The sequence below is a fragment of the Phoenix dactylifera genome, chromosome 11 (genome assembly GCF_051530095.1).
Source record: "Phoenix dactylifera cultivar Ajwa chromosome 11, Ajwa_hap1_PhDact_Kaust_v1.1, whole genome shotgun sequence".
NCBI classification, from domain to species: domain Eukaryota; kingdom Viridiplantae; phylum Streptophyta; class Magnoliopsida; order Arecales; family Arecaceae; genus Phoenix; species Phoenix dactylifera.
This window is the reverse complement of record NC_143200.1, coordinates 8,763,970-8,790,188: the sequence shown is the minus strand read 5'-3', so window position 1 is coordinate 8,790,188 and position 26,219 is coordinate 8,763,970. Positions and strand designations below refer to the sequence as shown.

General features: G+C 38.9%; 2 protein-coding genes, 1 long non-coding RNA gene and 1 pseudogene across 3 annotated transcripts; 2 read left to right on the top strand and 2 right to left on the bottom strand.

Annotated features, from left to right (window-relative positions):
* Window positions 1-6,394: 6,394 nt before the first annotated feature.
* On the bottom strand, window positions 6,395-7,657 carry LOC103723100 (uncharacterized; annotated as a pseudogene).
* A 4,906-nt stretch (window positions 7,658-12,563) lies between these two features.
* Window positions 12,564-13,412, bottom strand: LOC148700636 (uncharacterized). The gene has a single exon (XM_088707887.1). It carries the CDS (start codon window positions 13,410-13,412, stop codon window positions 12,564-12,566), a length of 849 nt encoding a protein of 282 aa, XP_088564013.1.
* Window positions 13,413-15,588: 2,176 nt separating this feature from the next.
* LOC148700635 (uncharacterized) lies at window positions 15,589-18,994 on the top strand. Its single transcript, XR_015971122.2, has 2 exons — window positions 15,589-18,103; window positions 18,316-18,994. It is a non-coding gene; the product is annotated as an uncharacterized LOC148700635 (long non-coding RNA).
* A 3,059-nt stretch (window positions 18,995-22,053) lies between these two features.
* LOC103723102 (uncharacterized) lies at window positions 22,054-23,160 on the top strand. Its single transcript, XM_008813912.5, has one exon. The coding sequence runs from the start codon at window positions 22,287-22,289 to the stop codon at window positions 22,902-22,904; it is 618 nt and encodes a 205-aa protein (XP_008812134.2). The 5' UTR covers window positions 22,054-22,286; the 3' UTR covers window positions 22,905-23,160.
* Window positions 23,161-26,219: the final 3,059 nt, after the last annotated feature.

Here is a 26,219-nt window from a genome sequence, read left to right as displayed (position 1 = left end):
TGATACACTGAGGCCGAGTCGACACCTGAAGGATGCGAGTTGTCTCCCGCTTTTGGTGAGTCGACTCTGTAATGTCGCGAGCCATCTCCTGAAAGAGCGCATGGCCAGTACTTCTAAAAATGTCGTGAGTGAGTCGTCTCTCGAAGAATGCAAGTCGTCTCCAGTTTCAGCCGAGCCGTCTCCAAGTCATGTGAGTCGACTCCGATCCCAATGGTCACATTGTCAGGTTGCACAGTCATGTCAGGACGACTCTTTCACTCCTTCCAATGGTTATATTTTGAAGAGTAAAGCTCTGAAAAGGGTGTATAAGTCTAGAAGGGACAAGAACACAAAGAGGAATCGAGAGCATTCAAGTTTTACAACCACCAAAGAAAAGTTAGAGCCTTTCAAAGCGAAAAGAGGAGTAACTGCCCCTACATTGATTTCAGAAGTACTTCTCACATTCAAGGCTCGATCATTTGATCCTCAACCACCGGGATATTCAAGAGAGGATCTAGACAAGGAGAAGCCACGTCTTCCTTCAGAAAAAATCTGTTTGAGAGCTTCTTCCTTTTCACATTGCTTATATTGTTAAATCTGCTTTTTTAGAAGCTATAACTCTCAAACATTTAAACTCTGATTTTGTTACTTGATTCAATTAGAGGATTAAATCTAAGGATTAAGGTTTGTTAGTGAGCCAGTCAAAACCAACATTGTAAGGTTGTGGTTGGTGAGGCAGGAAAAACCAACTGGGTTTGATTGTGAACCCCAAAAAACAATCGGATTGGTTCTAGTCGGTGAGTCTGTAAAAACCGACCGAGTTCGTTGTGATCTCGTGAAAACAACAAGTTTGGTTGTGAGCTTATAAAACAACCGGTTGTAATCCGAGGGATTATAGTGAACTCCCAAGTGAGGCTTAGGGAGTGGACGTAGGAGCAGGATTGGCTCCGAACCACTATAAAATTTCTTGTGTTTGTGTTGCGGTTCTTTGAGCATTTCTTCTCTATTGCTTTCTTTATAGTTTGACTAATCTCTTTAGATTAAAATCAAAAAAGCTTTCATAATCCACATTAGATTATCTAAAAAGATCTAAGTTTTATTTAGTACCCAATTTATCCCCCTCCTCTTGGATTGTCTACTGGGCAATAAAACATGAAAAGAACCTGCAGATGGTCATGTTTCATTGCTGCTTATTAGTCGCATCAATGCATTCACTACTTGAATCAATGCACATACTACCCATACACTTTCACAGAATCAATAAAAATGAATAGTCAATGATTATTATTAGAAAAATATTAGAAACCTTGATCTTGGGCCAGATCTACTTCTTTTATCTTGAACATAAGCCGAGGAGAATAACCTCGGCCTCAGCCGAGCAGCCGACCAACCAAAGTAAGCTGCCTTGGCTCCGACCAAGAAGTCGATCAACCAAGGAGCCAACAACCGAAGAAAGCAATCAGCACATGTTGATAAAGACTGACAGTCTCAACAACCGACAGCTCTGGCAAACTGTTGTCTTGGCAGCACCATAGCCTGCACCCCATCAGCATTGCCTGCCGCCCACGTGGACTGGCACTCACGCCTCGATCGTACTACCGGCTGTTACCTGGCCATCATTGTACACGTCAGGCCAGATAACAACAAAATAAGCTTCCCTATATAAAGGGGCAACCCGGAGGACCTCAGGTATGCATGCAATACTACTTATAGAGCACCACACTTTGCTAAAACTCACTTTCTTCCATACTGTTGCCTCGTTATTCTGGCTTAAGCATCATAGAGTTCCCTGCCGAAAACTCACTTTTTTAGCTCGTCTCTAGCCGATCTCAGGGTCGTCCGAATTACACCCCGACCTCAGCTCGGATTCAGCAGCAACATATTAGCGCTAGAGGAAGGGCTACCAAACTCCAGCAGCATTGGCCTCCATTGAAGGAAGAGACAACCATCATAAAGTCACAAGGAACTTGCGGCGTATCGCGTACTTACAATGCCACGCTCTGACGCCCCCCCTCGAGGATCGTTGCAGAGCTCGGAACCTGCTCCATCGGAACACCCCATCGTGCCTGTGGACAATAAGTAATTCAACCTGCTCACTCAACAAGTGAAGGTGCTGACCGCGATATGCCAAGGCCTGCAGTTAGCGACAGCGGAGTTCAAAGCAGGGAAAAGAAGCCTCGAAACAGAGGATACAAAGAAATTGGAGAGAAAAGAAGGCTTTGGGCAGCGGTGCTCGGCCGGAGTGGCACGCCAGCCGCCGGGGAAAAGAGGAGGAGGAGGGAGGAGAGGAAAAATCTCAGTAATCTCAGAGGGATAAGGGGGAAGGTTTTTTTTTTTTGGTTCTCGAGCGGATAAGCCCTTGCAGTTGCTCCGCCCACGAGGATCGTAGGCGGATAAGCACTGTGAGACGGTCGGCGGCCATTTTAACTCCCTGCATAGTCGGGGAGTTCAACTACCTGGCCTCATCGCTCTGTGGAAGACGGATTTGTGATCCTCTGCTCTTTCTTCTCCTCGGAGGCCACGAGCTAAAGTCGGTTGGCCTTGCCGGCTTTAGGCCAATACGGCCCATGGTCCGGGCCCGTCCTTACACGGTATCCGTCTGCAATTAGAGCATGGTGGGAGAGCCATTTGGAGCGCAAAAAACAACTCGCCAAATTCCATCTCTCCCCCTTCTTCCACCACCGTCACATCATCTAGTCTTTCTCTCCTCTTCTTCGATGATACGAATAGCCTATCGTATACAACCATTTCTGGTGTCATCACTGCTCTAATGGAGTATCCAATCAACAAGCACCAAAGTTCTTCCTCCTTTTTGTCAGCAGATGGTCGACAAATCATGGAGGAATGGAGGGCCGAGGAGCCCTAGATCCATGCCATGGGCTTTAGAACAAAGCTACCTCACCTGCATCATGATCAGCGTATTCTTGGATCAAAATGAACCCCTCTTATTTTATTTCTTCTCTATATATTAGTTTTTTATGAACTAAATGAATCTGCTATGATGAGATTTATCATTTCTTTGACTTTCACGGCCTTCAAGCCCCAAATATTTGGTCCTTAATTCCATCTGTATTAAAACTTTTGAGCAAAAATAATCATTTGGAAAATCTCAAATTTTTTACAGTTTCATTGAACAATTGCCTAAATTTTACATTGAACTGTGAAAGGCATTTTGGAAAAAAAAAATCTAAAATTAAGTTTCTTAAAGTTTCTTCTTTTTCTTCTTCTTATTTTTGAGTCGGATTTTATCTTCAGAGGACAAAAATCTGACTATTTGATGAAATACACCTACGGGCAATTGATGGGGATCCGTAGGAATTTTACTACAATAACCAAAGAAAAAGAGTATCTCGATATTGCATACTTAGCTCTCCTTGATCCAAGCAGATCAAATGATTTCCTTCCTGAGGCAAGAAATATTGCATCTTTTTGATATTGCTTATGGTCATTGATGCTCCAAGTCCAAGTGCGCAAAAGTATCATGTGGATAAAGCAGTCAGCAGTATATCACCTATCTTTGTTTATGTCCCAATTTTCTATTTCTTTCGACCTTCATGAAGTAAGGACATTAATGTGTTATGACTCATCATATATATATCCTTCCAAAATGTCGAAGTTTTGGACCCAATTATATTGCAGTTTTATATCTTTTGCATGAAGTCACTTTCCTAACTTTCCATTTTATTTCATAGCTCTTGCATTCTGTTGTGGAGGTCACTTAATGCATCTTCAATAACATTGATCTTACATAGTTATTTAATGGTGCAAAAGTGAAACCTTAAAGTGCAGGGTGTATTGCTGAACCGGTCAAAAATGAGATTCAAAAGTTTTGTGGATAGACACCTTTGAACACAACCAGAAAAGCCCCACTACATATATCAAACCTCTAAGCAACTAGCATAAAGATTCTGCCAGGCCAGTATAAATCCAGGAGATGTTTGTATAAAAAGTGATCTGACCATAGAAACTTTAACCAAACTTTCCAGGTGGCATCTAACAATACTTAGATTTATCTGATAATATCTCTTGATGCCCTCAAAATGTATATGACAAATTCAAAGTTGAATGAAGTACAGGATTCTAAATATAGAGACTCAACTTTGATATTTCTAAATCTTGCTTATTTCATGTCGTAGATTTGTTCATTTGAGATAAGCTTGTTGTAAGAACTCCTCAAGTGTGGTTCATGCTATCCTTCAACTTCATTTAATTGGTACTAGGTAGGTAGGGAGGTTGCCCACCTTTTCCTCATACATAGAGTTACAAAGTAAAATGAAACCTGGGGGAAAAGGAATTCTAGGCGGCTGTTTTCAGTCATCTTTATTTTGGTGACTTTCTTAATTTATGTATTGATCTTGTACAATTTTGGTACACTTATACTGCAGAATTAGGCCACTAAACCTTTGTGCTTCAGATCCTTGGATTTCTTCCCAAGGCATGATCTCTATTGAGGAGTCAATTGATATGGCTCCTATATTTTCAGAGAAATTAGATAAGCACATGATGTTCAAGGAGGATCACTATGAATTACTCTCAAATTTTATAGATGTATTTGGAAAGGATGTATTGCACTGTGAGAGTATAACAGGAACAACTGAAGTCCATATTAATGTGAATGTGGAAGAACTATGGAGAAACATTAGATGTGATGACTGCTCTTAATTTTTCCCTTTCCTTTAAGGAAATCTGTTGCTCTCTCTCTCTCCCCTCTCTTTCTCTCTCTCTCCCTCTCTCTCTCTCTCTCTCTCTCGTGCGCGTGCATGCGCACTCTTGCATTGGTTGGATAATGGAGCACTAGGATTATAAAGTTCATGACTTGAAGCCATTCTTCTTGAGCAGGTCTTTTGCAAATTGCAACTCTACCATGGATGAATCTCATGGGGCGATTAGATATTTGTTTGTAGAATCTTCTTCATTAGGTTCTGTTATTATTTTTTCAGCAAAGAGTAATCAGTTTTGAATATTTCCTCAGAGGAGAAAGAACATTATGATATTCTTAGATCAAGTTATTCAGATCATCATTGAATTGAATTATTGTGCAACAATATGTAGGATCTTTTCTGGTGAATTATTGATTACAATAGCTGGACTAAGATTTACATTAATTGTAAACTGAAATTAGGAGCCTAGTCAGTGATACATATATATGGCGTCTTCTATTTCATGCAAAATATATGAGAATAGTATGTCAGTTGTAGCAGCTTTTACGATCTTGTTACTCCAAAAAAATATGCCGTACTTTGGGTGCACCTTTCCTTGTCTATTGAAGTATCAAGGTCTGTATCTCATCTTTCCAAAATTTTTATGTAAGTTGTGTCATGTTCTTATAATTTTTGCATAGCAGAATATTTTTGTCTTATGCCTAAGAGTAAGTTGTATGAAAAGGATTATTATGGATGCTGTCTAAAACATGATCTCCATCAGTAAGAAGATAAATTTAAGACAACCATATTTAGACTTAAGCAGGTATTTTAGATCAAAATGAAAAATACCTCATCCCACCTATATATGATTTTGTTTTACAACTATATTCTCTGTCAATTCTCTCAAAAATATGTTCTCTGTCAAAACAAGCATCTATTTTTCTCATATTGTCAATTCATGTTATCTTTGGTCATTCCCTTTTCTTTTTTGACCTTTAACAAATCCAAGATCTTCACCTACTTGACGTCACTTCAGATTTTGGTTGCATATTCTGACTATCTTGATTAGTTTACATCGTTCAGTTTTCCCATGGTATAACTTGTAAACTTCCAGTAATATGCCCTACTATGGGTGCACCTTTCCTTCTCTATTGAAGTATCAACGTCTGTATCTCATCTTTCTAAAATTTTTATATAAGTTGTGTCAGGTTCTTATAATTTTTGCACAGCTGAATATTTTGTCTTATGCCTAAGAGTAAGTTGTATGAAGAGGATCATTATGGATGATGTCTAAAACATGATCTCCATCCGTGAGAAGATAAATCTAAGACAACCATATTTAGACTTAAGCATGTATTTTAGATCAAAATGAAAAATACCTCATCCCACCTATATATGATTTTGATTTACAACTATGTTCTCTGTCAATTCTCTCAAAAATATGTTCTCTGTCAAAACAAGCATCTATTTTTCTCATATTGTCAATTCATGTTATCGTAGGTCACTCCCTTTTCTTTCTTGACCTTTAGCAAATCCCAGATCTTCACCTACTTGTTGTCACTTCAGATTTTGGTTGCATATTCTGACTATCTTGATTAGTTTACATCGTTCAGTTTTCCCATGGTATAACTTGTAAACTTCCATTCATATATTCACTTGTCATCATTTCCATAGTTATATCTTTGGATATTTTTTCTGCAAATACTGATCAGTTTCTCTATATTAATGCTTGATAATAATCTATGTGACCCGATATATACTTGGAAAGCAGTCTTTATTCCATGTGGAGTAATATGAACCTATAGCATGGGCTCTGTACAGAGGCCCATGAAGGGAAAATAATAAGAAAAAGGTTCAAGATCAATGGGCTAAACTCTTAGGCCAGATTATGATTTTTACATCATTCTATCAAAGCCAGAATGCAACCAGAATGCACCTACTTGATTATGATTTTTACTTTAAGCCCCACCAAGATAGCTAAACTAATCATTTGTGACCGACCACCTTCTGTCTCCTCTTAAATACTCCTTTCCAGCATTTCTTGGTACCTTCTGATGGACTCCTGCTTCTGCAACTTTATCTGCCTATGGAACCTCCTTATGAACACATCAGCGACGTGGTCAATCTCATCCTCAAGGTTGAAGTCAGAAGCATCATCTCGAGAATTTCTAACCAGATCAATAACTGAGCTCGTACGGTCAACAAGATCATCATCATTGCCATCATCATTCAAGTCGAATAGTGAGTGTGTCAGGTCAGGATAGTCATCATCTTCATCATACTCCATTGATTCAGTGTGCACTTTCTGCTGCATTAGACAGCACGATTGCCTTGCTGTAGTCCTCAAGTCCTTGACCACCTACACTGCCTTTCTCCTGGCCCATCAGTGCATGAATTTTGTGAGAGATTGCACTCCTCAGGAGCTTCTTGTTTCGAAACAGGCCGAAGATGATGAGACGTGTCTTCAGGGAACTGGTTTTGCTTTTCACTGCCATTGACTTGGTCCTAACAATTGTTACAAGAATTGAGACTACCTGTTTGAAGAAAGTGGAAGCCCTGTTCTTCATCTTCGATAGGGTAGGATTAGACAACCCCTGTGAAGAAATAGATAAAGGAAGAAGAGGCTTAAGGAGTGGAGAGGTTAAGTGTTTTGGTGGATCAATATAGGGAAGAATGTGTTTGTTTGGTTCTCTTCAGAGATGGTATACTCGCATTATATAGTGGAAAGATAGAAAAGACTTGGAGAGTAGGAGAGGTGGAGTTTGTAAATGAATGCTGGTCGAGTTCTGGTGGGTTAGAGAGATCGGTTGTGGTTTTTGCAATTAAATGAATTTGAAAGAGAGAGATGGTGTTGTATGGATTTCTAAGGAGATTAAGAGGTGTATTTTGGCATGGACTTTGTCCTGTGGGTTCTCATGGGTATTTATAGAAGGAAGAGTGAAGGAAGAGTGAGGTATTTGTGCAGCTTTTGCTCGATCAAGTTGCGAATACAGGGAGAAAACTCTGAGCTAGGTGGAGTGGGCACTAAGAAAAGGTGAACGGAAAACCTACAAGGCAAAGTAACCATGAGACAAGGACTTTATCAAAAAACCATGAGGCAAGGAAAAACCAAGAAATGAAATTAGGTATCAAGGGTACTTGGCTCCATATGACTGGTTGAGACCCACTTCGGGACTTGAGAGCTTGTCCCTTTTATGGTCAATTGACCAAAGCAGGCCCCACATATTTTGATGGGGTCCATCATTTGTAGGCCCTTCCCTCCTTTTGTCTTGTTGCTTTGCCTCTCGTCCTCTCTTTAAATGCGTAAGTTCCTTGGTATTTCTTGCTTCTAGGTCACAACTTCACATACACCAATTCTTTCCTATATACTTGTTTCAGCTTTAGTTTCTTATTTCTTTCCATTAATATGTGGCAGAAAAGTCATGGAGCTAAGAGAATAGTTTAGCCATAAACCAGGCAATTTGTTGAATCAATCTTCTTCGAAGATTGACCCTGAGATAGTGGCACATGACCTTAAGCTAGATCCATGATGCAAATAAGCTCATTAAAGTATAGAAAAATAAAGTATTCAGACCAATAAACCACAAGGAGGTAACACCAAATTTAAACCTTTTATATAACAAATCTGGTTATGATTCCACTAGCCTTTGCTAGCCTATAAGATGGCCAATCTGACCTCAATTTATTTATCTACATTCATATTTAGAAAGAACTATAAGCAACATAAAGCAGAAATACATACAACCATGTTTTTGATTTTTGAAATTTAATCATAAATGGTAGAGTTAGTATTGGTGTCTAAAACTAACAAAATGAAATATTTGTCGCATTTTCCACTTCATATGGCAGCATCAATATTTAACTGCTGAAGCACTGCATGGCAAATCACTTTCAATTAACTTAGCAAATGTGGTACTCATCTGGCTTTTTAAATCTTCACACCTTCTTATGTAAGGTGGGCTATGACAGATTGGGTGAGAGAAGGAATTGTTTACACAACCTGTAAAGTAAAAGTTCTAATACATTTTCTAGTTGTCACTCTCAAATGATGCTTTTGATTTGAGCCACAAAAGATACAGTGCAAGTTGTCTGGGGTTGATTGTTAACTATAAGATCTTAAAGCTTAGGTTGTAAAGTGCTGTAACAAACACAACAAGTGAATAGCCTATCCATAATAATCTTCCCTTTAGGGACTTGGAGATCTCTTCAAATCTAAATTGCAGTTGATTAATGGATCTTGATTGATCTTGTTTGATAGCAGTCCTCCTATACCTGGCTCTCTTAAAGTATTCATAGTTACCTTAAACCTTGTGGTCATGAAAGGATGGAACTCAGGCAAAATTGTTATGACAATTGGTGCATCCTAGCCCATGTTGCATCATGTTATCCAGGTTCATCATTTGATACTTCAGATGCAGCCATTGCAAAGTACATACTGAGCTTAGGCTCTAAGCTTTAGACAAGGTTTAGGCAATAATTTGTCTTTTTATTAATTTAAAACGTAAAATGATTGGCCAATGCAAGGTCTATATCAAACTGCAATGAGAAAATCAAGCATGTGCACAATTAAGGATTTAAGAAGGATTCTTTAAGACAAAAATTCATAGCTTTGCTACTGAAAGACCATTCATTCTTACCTGTATGTTGTAATCATTTTCTGGTCATGCTAATTTTCACATCATGGGTCATTTGCTTCAAGAACATCATCAATCATTAAAGTTTATTGTAAGTCAAGTGCAAGATTTAGCCTTTGTTACAAAGAATTTGATGATCTGTTGATTAAAGTCTCTGAAATTAACAAGTATATAGGCATGGCTTACAACGCAGGCACAAACCTTGCATGCAACCGAAAATTGAGCAATATATGGTTGTGGAGACAAGACTTATGATTCTTTTATCATATATAAGGTGAAAACCTAAAAATGCAGCCATGACAATCCAAGCTCTAAACCAGTAGACTTAGAGTCCAATTTTGGTGATGGATCATCCATGCAACACTGAACAACCAATCAGGGGTTGATGGGGACCTATCTACCGGAACGAGTCCAATCATTTAACAGGAACTGGACTCAGATTTCTTCAAATTTTCACATCAAGTTGAGGAGGGATTAGAGTCACTGCCCACTATTTGTACACACTTGAACAGACTTGATACCAAGTACAACCTTTTAACCTTATCAAGCTTTATTCTTTTTTCTTTTGTTATCCATGGAGGAGAAATCCACCGATTTATTAAAGAAAAGTACAAAACCTCCCTTTAAGGGAGTTTATAATAGATTTCATAGTCTCTTAATTTTTTACGAATATCACGTCTTGCACCCAATCAGTATTTTCCTTTGATGCATATTATGTGGAATTTGATTCTATCATATAATGTGGAATTTGATTATATACAATATGTATCTTCCATTTTTGATGCATATTGTGTGGGATATAATTCTATTATATTATATGGAATTTGATTCTATACAATATGTATTTTTCATTTTTTATGCATATTGTGTGGGATCGTTTCCTTTTCTTTATATATATACGGTTGTTCATTCCACATGAAAGATACAAAAATCTTCTCTCCTTTGATGCCTCTCGTTACCACTCTTATCATGGTATCAAAGCATACGTGATCCTCTAGCTTCTGCCATGCCCAACTTTGAATCTTCATCTTCCCACTCCTAATTCTGATGTTATTGCAATGGCGGATAATCGCAATCCAAATTGCAACCATTCTTCTGAGTCCAAAGGACAAGGTCGTGGTCGCCCCAACTATGATTACTATGGGGCTCTCGGACATTGGAAAACTATTTGCTACAAGCTGCATGGGTATCATGCTAACTAAACTCTATCCCGCGACACTCATAGCTTTATCAACAGAAAATTAAGTTCACAATCTGCAGCAAATCAAGTCAATGGTTCACCAGGTTCTTCCTCGGAGATTGCAATCCTTGATTTATCAGTCGAGCAATACTCATGGATCTACTTTCACCTTCGAATGCCACCTCTGCCAATTTTGCCAGTATACTCGCTTCTTGCAATATTGCTTCCTCTACTAATACTTCTAAGTGGGTCATTGACACTAGTGCATCTGACCACATGTAATCTGAGCGCTCCATACTCAATACTCAAAATCTTGATCACCTTTGTCCAATTAAATTACCCTACGATGACATAACCTCCATCACACAAATTGGAACAGTCTATTTATCTCTTCATCTCTCTTTAACTAATGTCCTTTATGTGCCTTCATTTAATTTAATTTACTATCCATTAGTAAACTCACGGCTGCTCTCAAATGTGTTGTCTTATTTTTTTTTCCACCGTTTGTATCTTTCTGAACATGTCAACGAGGAAGCTAATTGGAATGGGTAAAGTACATGACAGCCTCTACAAGCATCTTTCCTCCATAGTGCTATCTTCCCACTCTTCATCTCATTCCAGTTTATGGCAATAATGCCTAAACACATGCATTCCCGAAACTATACCAATTTCTACTTTTTCCTCACCATGTGATGTACGTGCTCAAGCCAAACACACACATTTACCTTTTTTTTTTGCTAAAGACACATTTACCTTTTTCATTGAATAAAATTCATAGTCCTTTTAGTTTTTATTAGATTTGTAGTGATATTTGGGAGGTTATTCCACAGCATCTAATTCTGGAGCTCACTATTTTTTAACTATTATAGATGATTATTCATGGCCTATATGGGTTTACTTAATGCGTCTGAAATCCGATACTTACAGTTGCCTTCAACACTTTCAAGCTCACGTTAAAAATCATTTTCAATGTTCCATTCAGATACTCGCAGCACAGACAATGGCCAGGAATTTTTATCCACTAAAATCCAAAACTCTTTTATGAAAATGGGATCTTTCATGAGGGCACATGTGTTGAAACTTTCCAACAAAATGGTGTTGCCAAATGAAAATATCATCATCTTCTTAATGTGGTGTGTTGTTTACATTTTCAGGCACATCTTTTAATATCTTTTTAAGGTGAATGCATCTTATATGCTACTTACCTCATCAACTCCATACAGTCACCCAGTCTTAACCATCAAACACCTTTTGACCTTCTCTTCAAAAAACTATATCTTACACGAACCTACATATTTTTGGCCACTTATGTTACGCTCAAACTCTTCGCACTCATCATGATAAATTCTCCCCTCATGCCTTTTGTTGTCTTCTTAGGATACCTACTTCACCACAAAAGATATCGGGTATATGACTTGAAAAACAAACGTATCCTTATTTCATGAGACGTCACCTTCCATAAAAATATTTTTCCTTTTCAAAAGGAAAAGGACTCGAGAGGTAGAAACTTCATTCGGCATCGCGGCGGTGAGCGAGCCACGATCACCACCACGTTTCCATTTCTCCCTTCTTCTCGAAGAGGGCTATAAAAAGCCCACAGATCACTCACAGAGGAACTCCATCGCTCTCTCCTCCTTCGGTGCAAAGAAACTGGACCGGGAGCGACGCCATTGGAGTAGGAGGTCTCCATAAAAATATTTCGGCCCAATCTACCCAAAATCCAATCAGTCCATTTTGGGCGGGATATTATATTCTCCCCTCCTTAAAAAAAATTTCGTCCTCGAAATTTGACGTTTCTTAATTCTTAAACAAATGAAGATACTTAGTCTTTTATTTAACATTCTACCATATTTCCGCTGCACACTCTGATCTAGTCAACTCTTTGGAGGCTCAAACCTTAATATCAATTTGTATTAGTCCTAGTTTCGTAGCATCTATAAGATTAACTTTTTAAGATAGATGTTTACATTTAAAGACTAATTTGATTCTTCGTATATGCATTCTAAAGAGGTAGAAACTTAATGGTTACATAGGAGTAGAGGAATCAATTAAGCATGATCATGTATGGAGTTGTTTTAGAATGATTACCTGTCACTACTTGATTACTTGCACTAGTATTCTGCTGAATCAATGTAAAAGCCGAGCACCAGATTCAACAGGTTCCCAGTCATTCTTCTTTTTATTTGGGCAGTCCCGTGCCAAATGTCCATGCTGACCACAAGTAAAACAAACTCCCATCTTCTTAAGACAAGGCCCCCCCATGAGGCTTGCTGCAGTAGGTACAGGCCTCAAATCTCTTCTTCTTATTTGCATTACCCTCAGTGTCCCTGGCCTGATATTATGACTTTCAATCATTCTGGATCTCTTTGGATCATCTCTTTCCTTCTCTGACCTCTTTAGATCTGCTTCTACCTTCAGTGCTCTCTCGAGGGCCTCTCCGTAGTTGGTAAAAATCAGAACTGACAACCGGGATCGAATTTTGTCCCTCAAGCCCTGCTCAAATCTGTTAGCCTTGCTTCTCTCAACCTCTATCATCTGAGGACAGAATTGACCCAGCTCAGTAAATTTGTTGGCATATTCTAGCACAGTTATATCATTTGTTTGCCTCAGAGATAAAAATTTATTTTCTTTAAATATTCTGATTGACTCAGGAAAATACTGGTCATAAAATATCTTCTTGAATTCCTCCCATGTCGGTAGCTCATCCTCACCCTCGAGTGCAGCTTCAATGGCTGTCCACCAGAACTCTGCATTCCCCTTCAGCATAATAATAGCCAATCTGACCTTCACTTCTTTGGGATATTGCAAGGCTTTGAACATCTTCTCTACCTTCCGAATCCAAGTCTCAGCAACCAGAGGGTCAGCTCCACCATCAAACATAAGTGGGTTGAGCCTACGGAATCGCTCATAGTAGGACTCAATGGATTGTGCAGGTCGGACAGTGGCCTGCACCTGCTGCTGCACCTGCTGCTGCATTTGCATCTGCTGCTGCACCTGCTACTGCATCTGCTGCTGCATCTGTTGCTGCATTTGCTGTTGCATCTGAAGGAGCTGAGTCATCACCTGACTTGCTCCGACAAAATCGGCCTGGGCGGCAACTGGGTTATGACTTTGCTCGGCTGGCTGCCTGGCAACTCCTCTCCCTCTTGCTCCTCTTCTCCGAGCTGCAATATTTGCCAAGACTTCATTCTCTCTGTTCCTCATTTTCACCTATCAAAAATATTAGCATAATTCAATTAACTAATTTTCTTTAATTTGAATATGCCGAATTTAATTGAACGAGACTTAACTAACCATTTTCCTTACTAAAACTTTTTTTCTTTTTTTTTTACTCTTTATTAAACCTATTGCTCTGATACCACTAAATGTCACGCCCCAAATCCGGATCATGACACGGCCGTGCTATTGCAATCTTATGCACACAATAACACGAAGCCACTTAAAATTTCATAATAAAAATAAATAGTTTCATTTACTAATGTCATAACATTATTCATGAAGTTGGAGCAGTACAGAGCTTCATAACATTTTCAGTTACCCCAACCCTGAATAACACCAAGCTCCCTGCTCCTAGTAGTCATATTCCTCTGTAGAAAAAGAAGATAAAAAGATATGAGCTACAGAGCTCAGTAAGTAATCAAGTACTATCTTATTGGATCAAGCATAATTATGCCAATGCAGTGTTTAAGAAGCTAACAGTTATGGCAAATAAAGCATTTTATAGATGATATACACAAATCAGGTCATAAAGCAATGCATGTTCTATCAATAAAAGTTCATAAATATGAATATGCATCATATAAAATTCTTGCCATTATTCATGCTTTGAAATCCGTACTTATCATAATTCATGCTTTGAAATTCGTGCTCTCAGATAATAGTGCAGCTATGGTCACTATTATTACCCGTGACAGGGGCATAATCTTTACTAACTATTATTCCCCGTTGGCAGGGTCTAAGCCAAGCAATTATAACCCGCTGGCGAGGGCCGTATATCGAGCTACTATAACCCGCTGGCGAGGGCCAGAATCTTTGCCAACAATTATTTTCCGTTGGCAGGGTCTACACCAAGCTACTATAACCCGCTGGCGAGGGCCGTGTGCTGAGCTATTATAACCCGCTGGCGAGGGCTGTATGCTGAGCTATTATAACTCGCTAGCGAGGGCCGTCTGCCGAGCTATTATAACCCGCTGGCGAGGGCCGTACATAGCAATCTGAGAGTTTATAAATCATTATTCTTTTTCTTTCATAAATCATAATCATCATAAATAGGTTGGAAAATGATAAATGTCATCATATAATTTAAAATGCATAAACATGCCTCAAATATCATTTTTCATGCAGTCTAACATAATCATAATTTCATAACTCATACAATATTAAATATTCATGAAGAATGCTCTTTAATCAAATTCATGAATCATATGCAATCATATACTTGATCCTAATTTTGAGAAAATATATCATAACAAATACAATTTCATAATTTCATACTTACAATTAAACAGTAAATTGGAAATCAATAAGATGGTGCCAGGGTTACTTACAGCAATTTGCTTTCCAATTTCTTACGTACGGGTGACAAATCCTTGATCACCTAAATTAATCACATAAGGGTCACATTAATCCCTATTTATTTCATAATTTTCTAATTTATCATAACATGAATTTACTTGCTTGGGTCTCAAGTCCAATTTACCTAATTTGGAGCCCTTGGGCTCGATTTAGAACCAAATTGGGTTCACGTATGTCAATTGGGCTTTTAATTAAAGAATTAGGCTTGAGTCAGGACCAGCCTGAGGCCAATTTGGTCTCAAATTAGTTGAATTGGACTTGAATTGGGCCTGATTCATATTCAATTGGTCTGCTGGAACTAACCCAGCTTAATTGGGTTCGGACTCAATTCAATTTCGGCTTAAATTTGGTTCAGATTTGATCCAATTTACAGTTTGGGCTCGCCCAGATTTAGCCTAGTTTAATTGGGTTCGGGTTTAGTCAAATTTGGCTTAAACCCACTTTATTTTATTGGGCTTAACTGGTTTCGGATCCGAACCCAGATCCGACTCGTTAGGCCAGATCTATTAGGGTCTTTTCTTTTTCTTTTTCTTTTTCTTTATTTTTCTTTTTTTTATTTTCTTTTTCTTTTCTCCTCTGTTTCTTTTCCTTCTCTTCTTCTTTTTTTTTTTTGCCTTCCCGAAACTTCTTCTCCTTCTCTGTTCTTTCTTTTTTTCTTCTCCTCCTCTTCTCTTCTCCCTTATTCTTCTTCTCTTCTTTTCATCTCCTTCCCGAAGCTTTCCCTTCCCCATCTTCTCCCGCAATCAAGGGAGGGCGATGGAGTTCTCGGGAGGGGCCGACCTCAAGGCCGGCGGCACTGCAGTCAAAGATCCACCGCTAAGTGGCTTTTCCCTCCTCCTCCTTCTTCTTCCCTTCTTTTCTTCCTTTTGTTCTTCTCTTCTCCTTTTCCCTCTCTTTTCCCTTCCCTTCTTCTCCCATGATTAGAGCAAGGGACAACCCGTTATCGGGGCTCGGGAGAGGGCTGACCTGAGGCCGGGGCGCTGGCTGCGCCTACGGCGGCCGCGGCCCGACCTCCCCCTCTTCATCTCTCTTTCTTTATTTATTATTTATTATTTATTATTATTATTATTATTATTATTATTATTATTATTATTATTTTCTCATAGCTTGACTAGATCTAAACTTAACAGGGCGTAATTTATGAAGAGAGAGAGAGGTTAAGGGTTTACCTAGCTCCGAGGAGGAGTCGAGAAGCCTCTTCCGGTAGTTTGGTCGCTTCCTCCGGCTGCTCGAGACCTCCTACTCCAATGGCGTCGCTCCCGGTCCAGTTTCTTTGCACCGAAGAAGGAGAGAGCGATGGAGTTCCTCTGTGAGTGATCTGTGGGCTTTTTATAGCCCTCTTCGAGAAGAAGGGAGAAATGGAAACGTGGTGGTGATCGTGGCTCGCTCACCGCCGCGATGCCGAATGAAGGTTGTGCGAGATCCGCGGCGTCTCCGCTCTCATAACGCCTCCGTTACCCCGAGGAAGAATACCGGTGTATCGTGATCGAGATCCCCTGTCTCGGTCTCATTTCGACCATGGGCTAAAGCCGGTGGGGCTTGCCGGCTTCGGCCCAATCTACCCAAAATCCAATCAGTCCATTTTGGGCGGGATATTATATCCACCTACCTTCAAGACTACATATGTCCCTCTTTTGTCCATGTCCTCCATGGCTTCACCTGTTCATCAGCACTCCTTAGGTACGGTTCATTCCCTGTCTTCTTTCCTTTCGTGTCATCGCTTCTCTATCAATCATTTAGATTTTCTATCTGTTCTCTCTCGTCACACCGATCCTACCACTTACTCTCAAGCTGTGTGTCACCCTCATTGGCGTGATGCCATGGCTACTGAAATTCATGCCTTGGAAGCTATCACACATGGACTCTTCAATCACTTCCTTCAAGCGAAAAGCCCATTGATTGCAAGTGGGTATTCAAAACTAAACTTAAGGCCGACGGATCTATTGAGTGTCATAAAGCTCGCTTGGCTAAGGGCAACACTTAGGTTGAAGGACTTGATTACCAAAACACTATTGCTCTCGTTGCAAAATTAGTTGCAATACGTTGTGGTTTTGCTGTCGTCGCTGCTCGCAATTAGTTTCTTCAGTAATTAGATGTCAATAATGCCTTTCTCCATGACAATTTGACTGAAGAGGTCTATATGCTTCTCTACTGGGTTATTGCAAGTAAGGGAAGACCTGTGTTTGTTGCCTTCACAAGCTCTTTACGGTCTCATGTAGGTGTCTCACAATTGGTTCTCCAAGCTTTTTTTAGTTTAAATTTCTGCTGGGTTTCACTATTCTCAGGCTGATCACTCATTATTTACTCTCTCAAAGGGTTTCTCTTTTATCCTTGTTCTAGTTTATGTCGATGATCTCCTTCTCGGAGGCAATGATATTTCACTAATCACCAAGTTCAAGACTTTACTTACCGGCCAATTCAAAATCAAGAACCTTGGCGCATTGAAGTATTTCCTTAGTCTTGAGGTTGCTCACAGCCCAACTGGTATTTTTCTTAATCAGTACAAGTATGCCTTAGATATCCTCATTGACAGTGGACATTAGGGTGCTCGTCTTGCTCACTTTCTAATGGAACAACATATCAAGCTCAATGACATGGTGCTTTCCTTTCTGACGTGAGTTCTTATCGTCATCTAGTGGGTCGGTTGATTTACCTTACTATCACTACCCAACATTGTCCATTGAACATTCTTAGTTAAATTTATTACTTTATCTTACTACCATAATCATATAATGGGAACTCTCGCTCCTTAACTCCACTTTTTTCCAGTGTAATTATTGAAAGTTTATTATTGATGTATCTTACTACCATAATCATATAATGGGAACTCTCGCTCGTTAACTCCACTTTTTTCCAGTGTAACTATTGAAAGTTTATTATTGATCGAAAAAACAAGAAATTTTTTTAATATGCCTCCACTACCACTTGCTTACACTCCTTTCCTTTCCTTTAACACTCTCATTATTCTATTTTCCCCCCTTACCAGAGCCAAATAAATTGGTAATGTGCATAGCATGTAAAGGATTCTAGTTGGAGGTGGAGATATCTTTCACAAGCGCGTCGGCTCATTTTACTTCAATCAGTACTTGCTGGTACTCCCCTCTACCTATTATCATATACAGTGGCTCCTTTGTCTATTATTGATCAAATTCAGAAGACATGCAAATCTTTTTTTTGGGGCCACGAGTTTCGCAAACGTGGTGTTCATCTTATTTGACCTGCATGCTCGCCATAGATCTTTGCTTGCCAAGGCTGCTGCTAATACAATTAATAATTTTTATTCTTTGTGGGTTGGATATGTTAGAGCTGTATATCAATTTGAAGATTCATGGGATTCGTATCACCGTAGGAGGCGTTTTTCATCCATTTGGCGAGCTATCTCTAAGGAAGCCCAGGTTCTATTGCACTGTTTTCAGTGGCAAATTGGCAATGGAGAAAGAATTAGAGTGTTAGAAGATGCTTGGCTAGATAATTTACCTTTAATAAGAAGACCGGTACTCATTAATACGGATGTCCACAAGGAGGGTATACTGCGTTCAGATTTTTTTCTTGCATAATAAGGAGCGAAATGCAGCAATGTTACATGATTACTTTGTGCCCCATTCCACTTACGCCTGCAGATGGTGCTATTGTTTGGTATAAGTCTAGCTCAACAAAGATCAAAGACCGGGATATATATCATGCCTGCAGGTGCCTTCTGTTACTCAAGACATGAACTGAAGAACCTTATTCTCATCAATTTGGCAATTAGATATTATTCCTCGGGTCTGGCTTTTCTGGTGGAAGATCCGTTGGAAACGGCTGCCTTGTAAAGCTTTCTTGTTGCAGCGTGGTCTTAATGAAACTTCTTCTGCAATTTGTGATCAGTGTGATATGTTGGAAGATGTAACTCATGATGTGCTGCTTCATTGTCCTGTGGCTACAACTACTTCGCAAATCCTTAATTTGTTCCTGGTTTGGTTTGACAACCTCTTTTGATAGCTCACATTCTCTTGTTCATGTGGTGGTTGGGCGAAGGTCTGGTTTGAAATCTACTATTGCGTATACAGCCTGGGAACTTTGGATTGCTTGAAATGACAGAATTTTTCAAAATTCAGAGACAATTCTTGCTCAAATTGTTGATAAAGCCTCCTCACTTACTTCGGAATTCATGAAGTTCATGTTGGATGGCCTGACAGGCAACCCATGGCTTTGGGATATTTGCGACTCTAGTAGGCCTTCTTCTCTTCCTATTCAAGTTGGTTGGGTATCCCCTCACTAAGGGCTGCTTAAGATTAATTTTGATTTCTCCTTTAAAAAAAACGAATGGAGGTGCAAGTTTTATTGTTCGCGATCATCTTGAGAGGCTGATTTTAGCTAGTTCGAGGAATTGCACAGCTAGTTCTGTTCCACAAACAGAACTTAGAGCTACCTAGGAAGGGCTCACTAATGCTATTTCCAAATTGGATTGTAAAAGAATTATTCTAGAGGGTGACTCACTATTGTTTTTGGATTCGGAATATTTCTCCTTATACTTATGCGTCCCCCTTTTGTTGGATATTCATCATTTGATCTCTTCTCTAGATTATTTTTCTGCACAATATATCTATTGGGAAGCAAATCAAGCTACCAATTGGCTTGCAGGTTTTTGTTCGTTTATTGATTTGCATGTGGGTTCCTCTATTCCTCAAGAGCTATCTTTCTTGTTGAAGATAGATGTTGCTAGTTTTTGTTAATTTCATTTTTAGTGTTTCGTTCTTTTTTTATTGTTCTTTCCTCTTTTTTTTCTCTTTGTACAATAATGGGCTGCTACTTGCCAATATTGTAGGACACTAGCAGAGCAATAGCCCAATATCATTATGCACCCCACTATCTATTGTAAAGTTTAGGTGTTCAACATAAAACACTCTATTTTGTCATGAAATCACATGTAACCGCAAAACATTTTGTTGAGGCCTTGTAGATTGTCATCTATAAAATATTTCATTAGTAACGATTTTGATAATTACATAAGTATCTTATTGCCCCATCTCACAATCATCATAATAGCCGTTACAAATATTGTTTATATAAGAATATGCTTCTCTTGCATTTGTCTTACAAAGAGCATGAGACAATGTTTCAATTGAGTGAAAAAGAAGAAGAAAAAGAAGAAGAAGACGACATGGCAAATTGAGAATCCTACTGCCATCCTCCCATGAACTGTGGGGTGGACCCTTTTCTCCGGCAGGAACACTGATGCGAGAAAAGAGGAGCGTGGAAGAGAGGAAATAGAAAAAGAGACTCTCTTATTGGATGATTGGAAGCTTATGTTGCTCAGGCTTCATGACCACGTTTTGCAGCGCTAACCCATGTCTTTAGCCCATTTTTCCGCGCGTACCATTAGAAGCAAAGAATTGTGCCAGTTCTTTACGTGAGATGGTTGCCTTTATACCCACTTACATAAAAAGTAAAAGTTTAAGAGTGCTCATAGGAAGAAGAATTGGTTATTGGAGTGGAGATTTTTGGGAATCTACACGTGAAAGTCCGGACTTAAGACCATGCCCAACTCGGCATGCCGGTTAGCCAATGAAAAGACGATGAAAGAACAAGACAAAAAAGCAAAAAAAAAAAAAGGCTGATCTTGGGGTGTTGCATGAAAGTTTGCAGAATTTTAAGATGAAGAAAGAGGATTAATGTCACGGCATATCATAAGGAAGTGAATTAATTGCCCAATTTAAATTATAAATATTGTTTTAGAACAATCGGTTCAAAGAAAATAATGTAGTATTGCAAATTACAATCATAACTAAAGTCCTAGTCATTATGAATCCTTTTCTGCACTATTTTGCCTTACAACAATATGTTCTATGATGCATATTTGGAACTAGGTTACCCCACCAGTGGACCAGGTTATATTTTTCGCACCAAAGAAGGATTTACCTTTCTTCACATAAAACCATCATTGGATCACCAAACGCACAGATCTCAAAGCTCTCCGAACTTGGTCATTCGTCTATCAGCACATATCTCACAGCAAACAGTTGATGATCCAATGATGGATTCATATGAAGGAAGGTGAATCTTCTTTTGTCAGAAAGATACACCCCCTAACCCCACAACCATCGGGGTCTGGATGTACCATTATACCTAGAACTTTGTTTTTTTAAGCAGAGAGGGTTGCCAACCATCTATGTAAAAGGGTTAGTTGCCAAAAATATCTAATTAAGATTTAATATTTTTAATTAAAATATTAACATTTTAAACAAAATGAGTCAGATGTATGATCCAAATCTTATTAGACCATAAGCCTGAATAGACCCAACCCAATTTATTTGCAGACTTTGCTCCTCCCTTGAAGGATCTCGCGTACCATCTCTTTTTTCTTACCTTCTTTCTCATTAACAAGACTTTGTTACACCATGCCCATATTATAGTGGCTATTTGGTGGTGATACGCTTACATTAATATCCACTTGCGTATGGATGGACCAGCCCACTTTGCTATAATTTGACCATATATGTGTATTTCGAATGGGTTTTGTTTATTGTCCCAACTGTTCAAACATGGCTATCTACCTTCTTGTTCTTGGTGTTTTCCACCTTTCTGTACTTCTTTATTTCGAAGGGCAAGTACATATCCATAAAGTTGGATTCTTGTTACTTCGTTTCCAAGCTAAAGGCCTTTTTGACAGAAGACCGTTGAGTGAATTGAGTGTTTTGCGTGACCCCTTATTAAAATTGGAAAGAGTAGTTGGTACTGAGAACATTAAGCAGAAATCATGGGCTGGCTTAAGCCTAACCATGAGTCTTTGCAGGAGCGTGATAATTTTTGGACAAGAAAGCTTAATTTGGACCAAAGGATGGTTAACGCCTATTATTTTTTTTGAAATATTCTCTACTAACTGTTCCTTAGCTGTATCAAAATTCCAATCTCGAACGGTCTATTGATACCTTTCCCTTTGCTAGGACGCGGGGTAGCAGTTGAGCTGGCCTTTTCAAAAGAAGCGGTGCCCATGGGGCCACGGTCCCGCACCACCCTCCTCTTCTATTCTCTTCTCCACTTGCCGTTTTTCCCTTGGAGTACTGCCCTAGTCCACCACCTACAATTCTTTATCTCTCCTTTCACCTTACCTTCTTCTCCTGTACCTGTATATAAATTAAGCCACGCTCCTCCCCCTCCCATTCCCTTCCATAAGGGCTCTCTTCTTCTCTGCGAGGTTTCATAACCTCGCAGAGATTAGAAGCCCGTAAGAAAGTCACCTATAGTATCACCATATCATATATCTATCACCACCACCACCTTTGATCTCTCGACATGGAGCTCCACTCTCCTGCTGCCGCGAAGAAGCTATGGAACTATCTTCGCATCGCCTTCTTCATGATGAGGAAGGGGTTTGTTTCCAAGAGGAGGCTAGTGATGGACATGAACCTCATGATGAAGAGAGGGAAGGTCCTCGGTAAGTCCCTCGGCAATCTCATGTTCCACCACCACGCCCGCCCGCCACATACCCCAAGCTTCGGCCTACGGGAGTACGAGTTCTCATGCAGCAACAGCCCCAACCCGGTTTTTTTCCACGCGAAGCGCCGCCACAACTACTTCCCTTGCCTGAACGCTGTCGTCGAGGAGCCCGACGAGACCCCGGCGCGGCCCACCGTGGGGCTGCCGAGAATTGAGTACTCCCCGCAATGCTCGTTTTTATCACAAGAACTTGCCCCAGGGGAGCGGCGTAGCCCGCTTCCCTCACCCTTCTCTGTTAGGATCTCGAACTATTCGTCGGAGGATGAGGAAGGTGATGGCTCCGGCCACGAGGTGGATGATGAGGCTGAGGACTTTATCAGGAGATTCTACGAGCAATTACGGGCGCAGAGTCGCATTGCTTTGCTTCAGTACCAGGAGATGGAATACCAGGAGATGCTTGCGAGAGCAGCGTGATGGAATTGTACGTACGTATGCATACATATACATGCCTGCATGTGTACATACATACGTGCAGTGCATTTCTCTTATATATGGTGTTTTCTCAGAACCTTCTTGCATTTTAGCTGGGGAAGTGGGTTTGGTGCATGTTTGTGATGGATGCGCCTCATGTTGCATGACCATGTATTTTTTTTGTCTCTCATTGTATTTGCTCCTTGTTTTTACCTGTTGTTATTATCGCCATTACTGCTATATCTATGTCATTATGATTCGGGTGGTGTATCGGTGATCAGCGCGCGTTTGTGGATGTCAAGGATGTTGGGTTTTTCTTTTAATATGACCTGGCCAAATAAACCTCTGTTTAGAGCCTATAATGGTTGTGTAACATTTGTGTGGCTACCTTTCAGCTTTTGATCTGTCTTCTTTCTTGTTTCATTCATGTTTCTTTTCCTTTTCCCCCTTCTCCGCTGTTTCCTTAATAATTAATTACAACTTATGCTAATATGATGTATTGTTGCTGTAATGAATAGGTTGGCGTTTTGTAAGTGAAATTTCTCAATGTGATGCAATGAGTATGAATAGATAGCCAGTCATTTTATTTATGTACTGGCCCCATCGTGCATGGGTTTGGTACATGGAGTAATGAAAAAGGTCTCTTGCTTGTTATTAAATGGCTTCTGCCACCCTCTTTCTTTTTCCTTGGAACCCCAGATCCCAAAAGAGGGGCCAGGTCTCACTTTCATGCTGGATATGCATCATTGTCACTTGGTGGCTGCCAGCTATGTTCGTCCACCGATGCTCCTTGTTAAGTGACCTGAATATTTTTTAAAATAAATTACAAAAGCCTCCTAAAAATTAAAAATAAATTTTATATATATATATATATATATATATATCTAATAATATAAAAAAATTATGTTTATTTTTTTAAGATTTATTTTTAACCAATACTTTAATCCATAATTTAATAGAAAATTAGTCAAACCGTTAACTTTTAATGAGATTCAAATATCACGTTAGAAAAAAATTTGAGAATGATCAAAATAACCTTACAAAATCTTTCTGAAATTTATATTTATTACACTTATAGCCAATATTTTGTAAAACATACACTAACACCTAGTTGATTTGATAGCATTAGTGAAATTATTTATCTATTGTAAAATGTCAAAATTATCTCTATAAGAAAATAGGGCTCTTCTTTTCTTTCTCAACTCTCGAATCTCTTCGAAGTTTTCCGTCTTTAAAAGTCTTCTTCTCTTCGGAATTGAGTGGCTATAATTTTTTTCTAACTTTGCCACCCTACCACGAACGTTCCTTTCCATCAAGCGATCGACAACAAACTTCCTTCCTAACCAGTATTTAGCAGCAAGCATCATTTTCGACCAGCATCCAGGAACGAGCATCCTTGATCAAATTTTGCTCTCGCTTCGCCGCTCACCACATCATAGAAATCAGAGATGCCGGTGTATTATTTGCTAATTCTAAGTTCAACTTGTCTAATACGATAGATATGATCCCTTAACATTGTCACTATAGATGAGGATTCCTACATCTACATATAGAATAACTATAATAGTTCTGGTAGCCTGTCATCAAAAAAATCTAAATCAGTATGTGCGTGAAAACTCTTCTTTTTGGAGGGTGCATTAGTTGCGGTTCTATGGCCTCGCTTGGACCATCGACAGGCTAACTCAAACGATAAAGTTCTTGATGCTAGTTCTCTGCAGTAGAAAATTTTATAGGCATCCACTTGTTTGAGCGATCTAGATTATTTTTTCTTTAGCATATGGCTCTTTTTTGATAATTCATCAAGATCAAGCTCCAGATCCATAGCGCCTCATAGTTGTTTTCCTCTTTAGGGAGATGTTATATCGCTTAAGACAAGTTTGGTTATTTTTTAAATTTCTCTAATATGGCATTTGGGTACCATTTATATTAACGATTTGGCTAACATTCTATTAAGTGGTTAAAGTATTGGATAAAAATAAATCTCAAGAAGATAAGAGTAGGCTTTTCAAACTATTGGATGTAAGTATAAACCCCAAATTTTGGCAGGGGTGTAAGTATAATAAATGTAAATCTCAAAGTGATTTTGTAATTTACTCTATTTTTTAAGTGAAAATGTGATATCTAGTAAAGGTAAATCCTTATGAATCGTTAATTCTTTTAATTGCTGTGAGTTGGGTCTGAAATCCCAATTATTCCATTTGGCGCAAGCTAAACCTTGATTGTCCAACCTTAATTGGTATAGGATTGGTGATCCAACGTCGAACATTGTTTTGGCCAATCGTTGCTTGCAATACAAGAAAATCAGGCATTGCAGACGTTTTTTAGTGTATATACCAACGGTTACTTGCGTCAGTAGTTTTATTCTTGGCATTTTCTAAAGCGTCGCAAAAGCATTGGCAATGTGAGCATCGAAAATCAACTTACCGATACTTTTTGAAAGCATCGCTAATTGCTGACACTTCTAAGCGTCGCTAACTACTGATGCTTATTAGTATTGCTAATATATATTATAACGACGCTTTAAAACATCGTAAGAGTTATTTTTTTAAAAGAAAAATATTTTAAAAAATTTTATTACTGTATACATATATACACCAAACACATACACAATAAAAGTCATATAATAACACATGTCCCAATCAAGCAGATTATTCAAATATTTATATTATCAAATATGATTCTATTTACATTGTCAATTTATATTTACAATGTGCATGAAAAATCATAAGAAATATACATATAAAACTTCTAAATAAATAGTCTAAGAGCTATCTGAGGTTGATGACATTATCATCATCATCATCATCATCTCTATGAGTAGAGGAAGTATCAGAAATCTACAAAAAAAAGATAGAAACTTTAGAAGTTAAAAATACGAAAATCATTATACTAATACAAAAATACATAATAATTATGTAAAATATTCAAATAGATGTAGTTATTTATCTGAGGAGGGACAAACCTATGTAAAATAGATGCAATCTAGTCAAGTTAAACCTTCAAAAATTATATCTCTATTTGATGGCTCTATCTCATCTTCTCCATCTCTGTCTGATGGCTTTGCCTCATCTCCTTCATCACTGCCTTCAGACTACAAACCTTTGTAGTACTACTACTTTATATGGTATCACGGGTGTTGCCCAAGGTGACAACCCAAGAGGGGGGGGTGAATTGGGTCTTTTAAAACCTTTTAAACTACTTCTAATCTTTTAGATTAATTATGCTAAGTTGTATGGATGCTTAGTGAAGCTTAACCTTAGCAAGAGTATGATTCTAATCTAATCAACTATTAAGCAGTGGGTTCAATAAAAGATTAGT

Coding starts and splice junctions, on each gene's coding strand:
- LOC103723102 (XM_008813912.5), top strand. CDS start 22,287: ATGGAGCTCCACTCTCCTGCTGCCGCGAAGAAGCTATGGAACTATCTT.
- LOC148700636 (XM_088707887.1), bottom strand. CDS start 13,412: ATGCAGCAGCAGGTGCAGCAGCAGGTGCAGGCCACTGTCCGACCTGCA.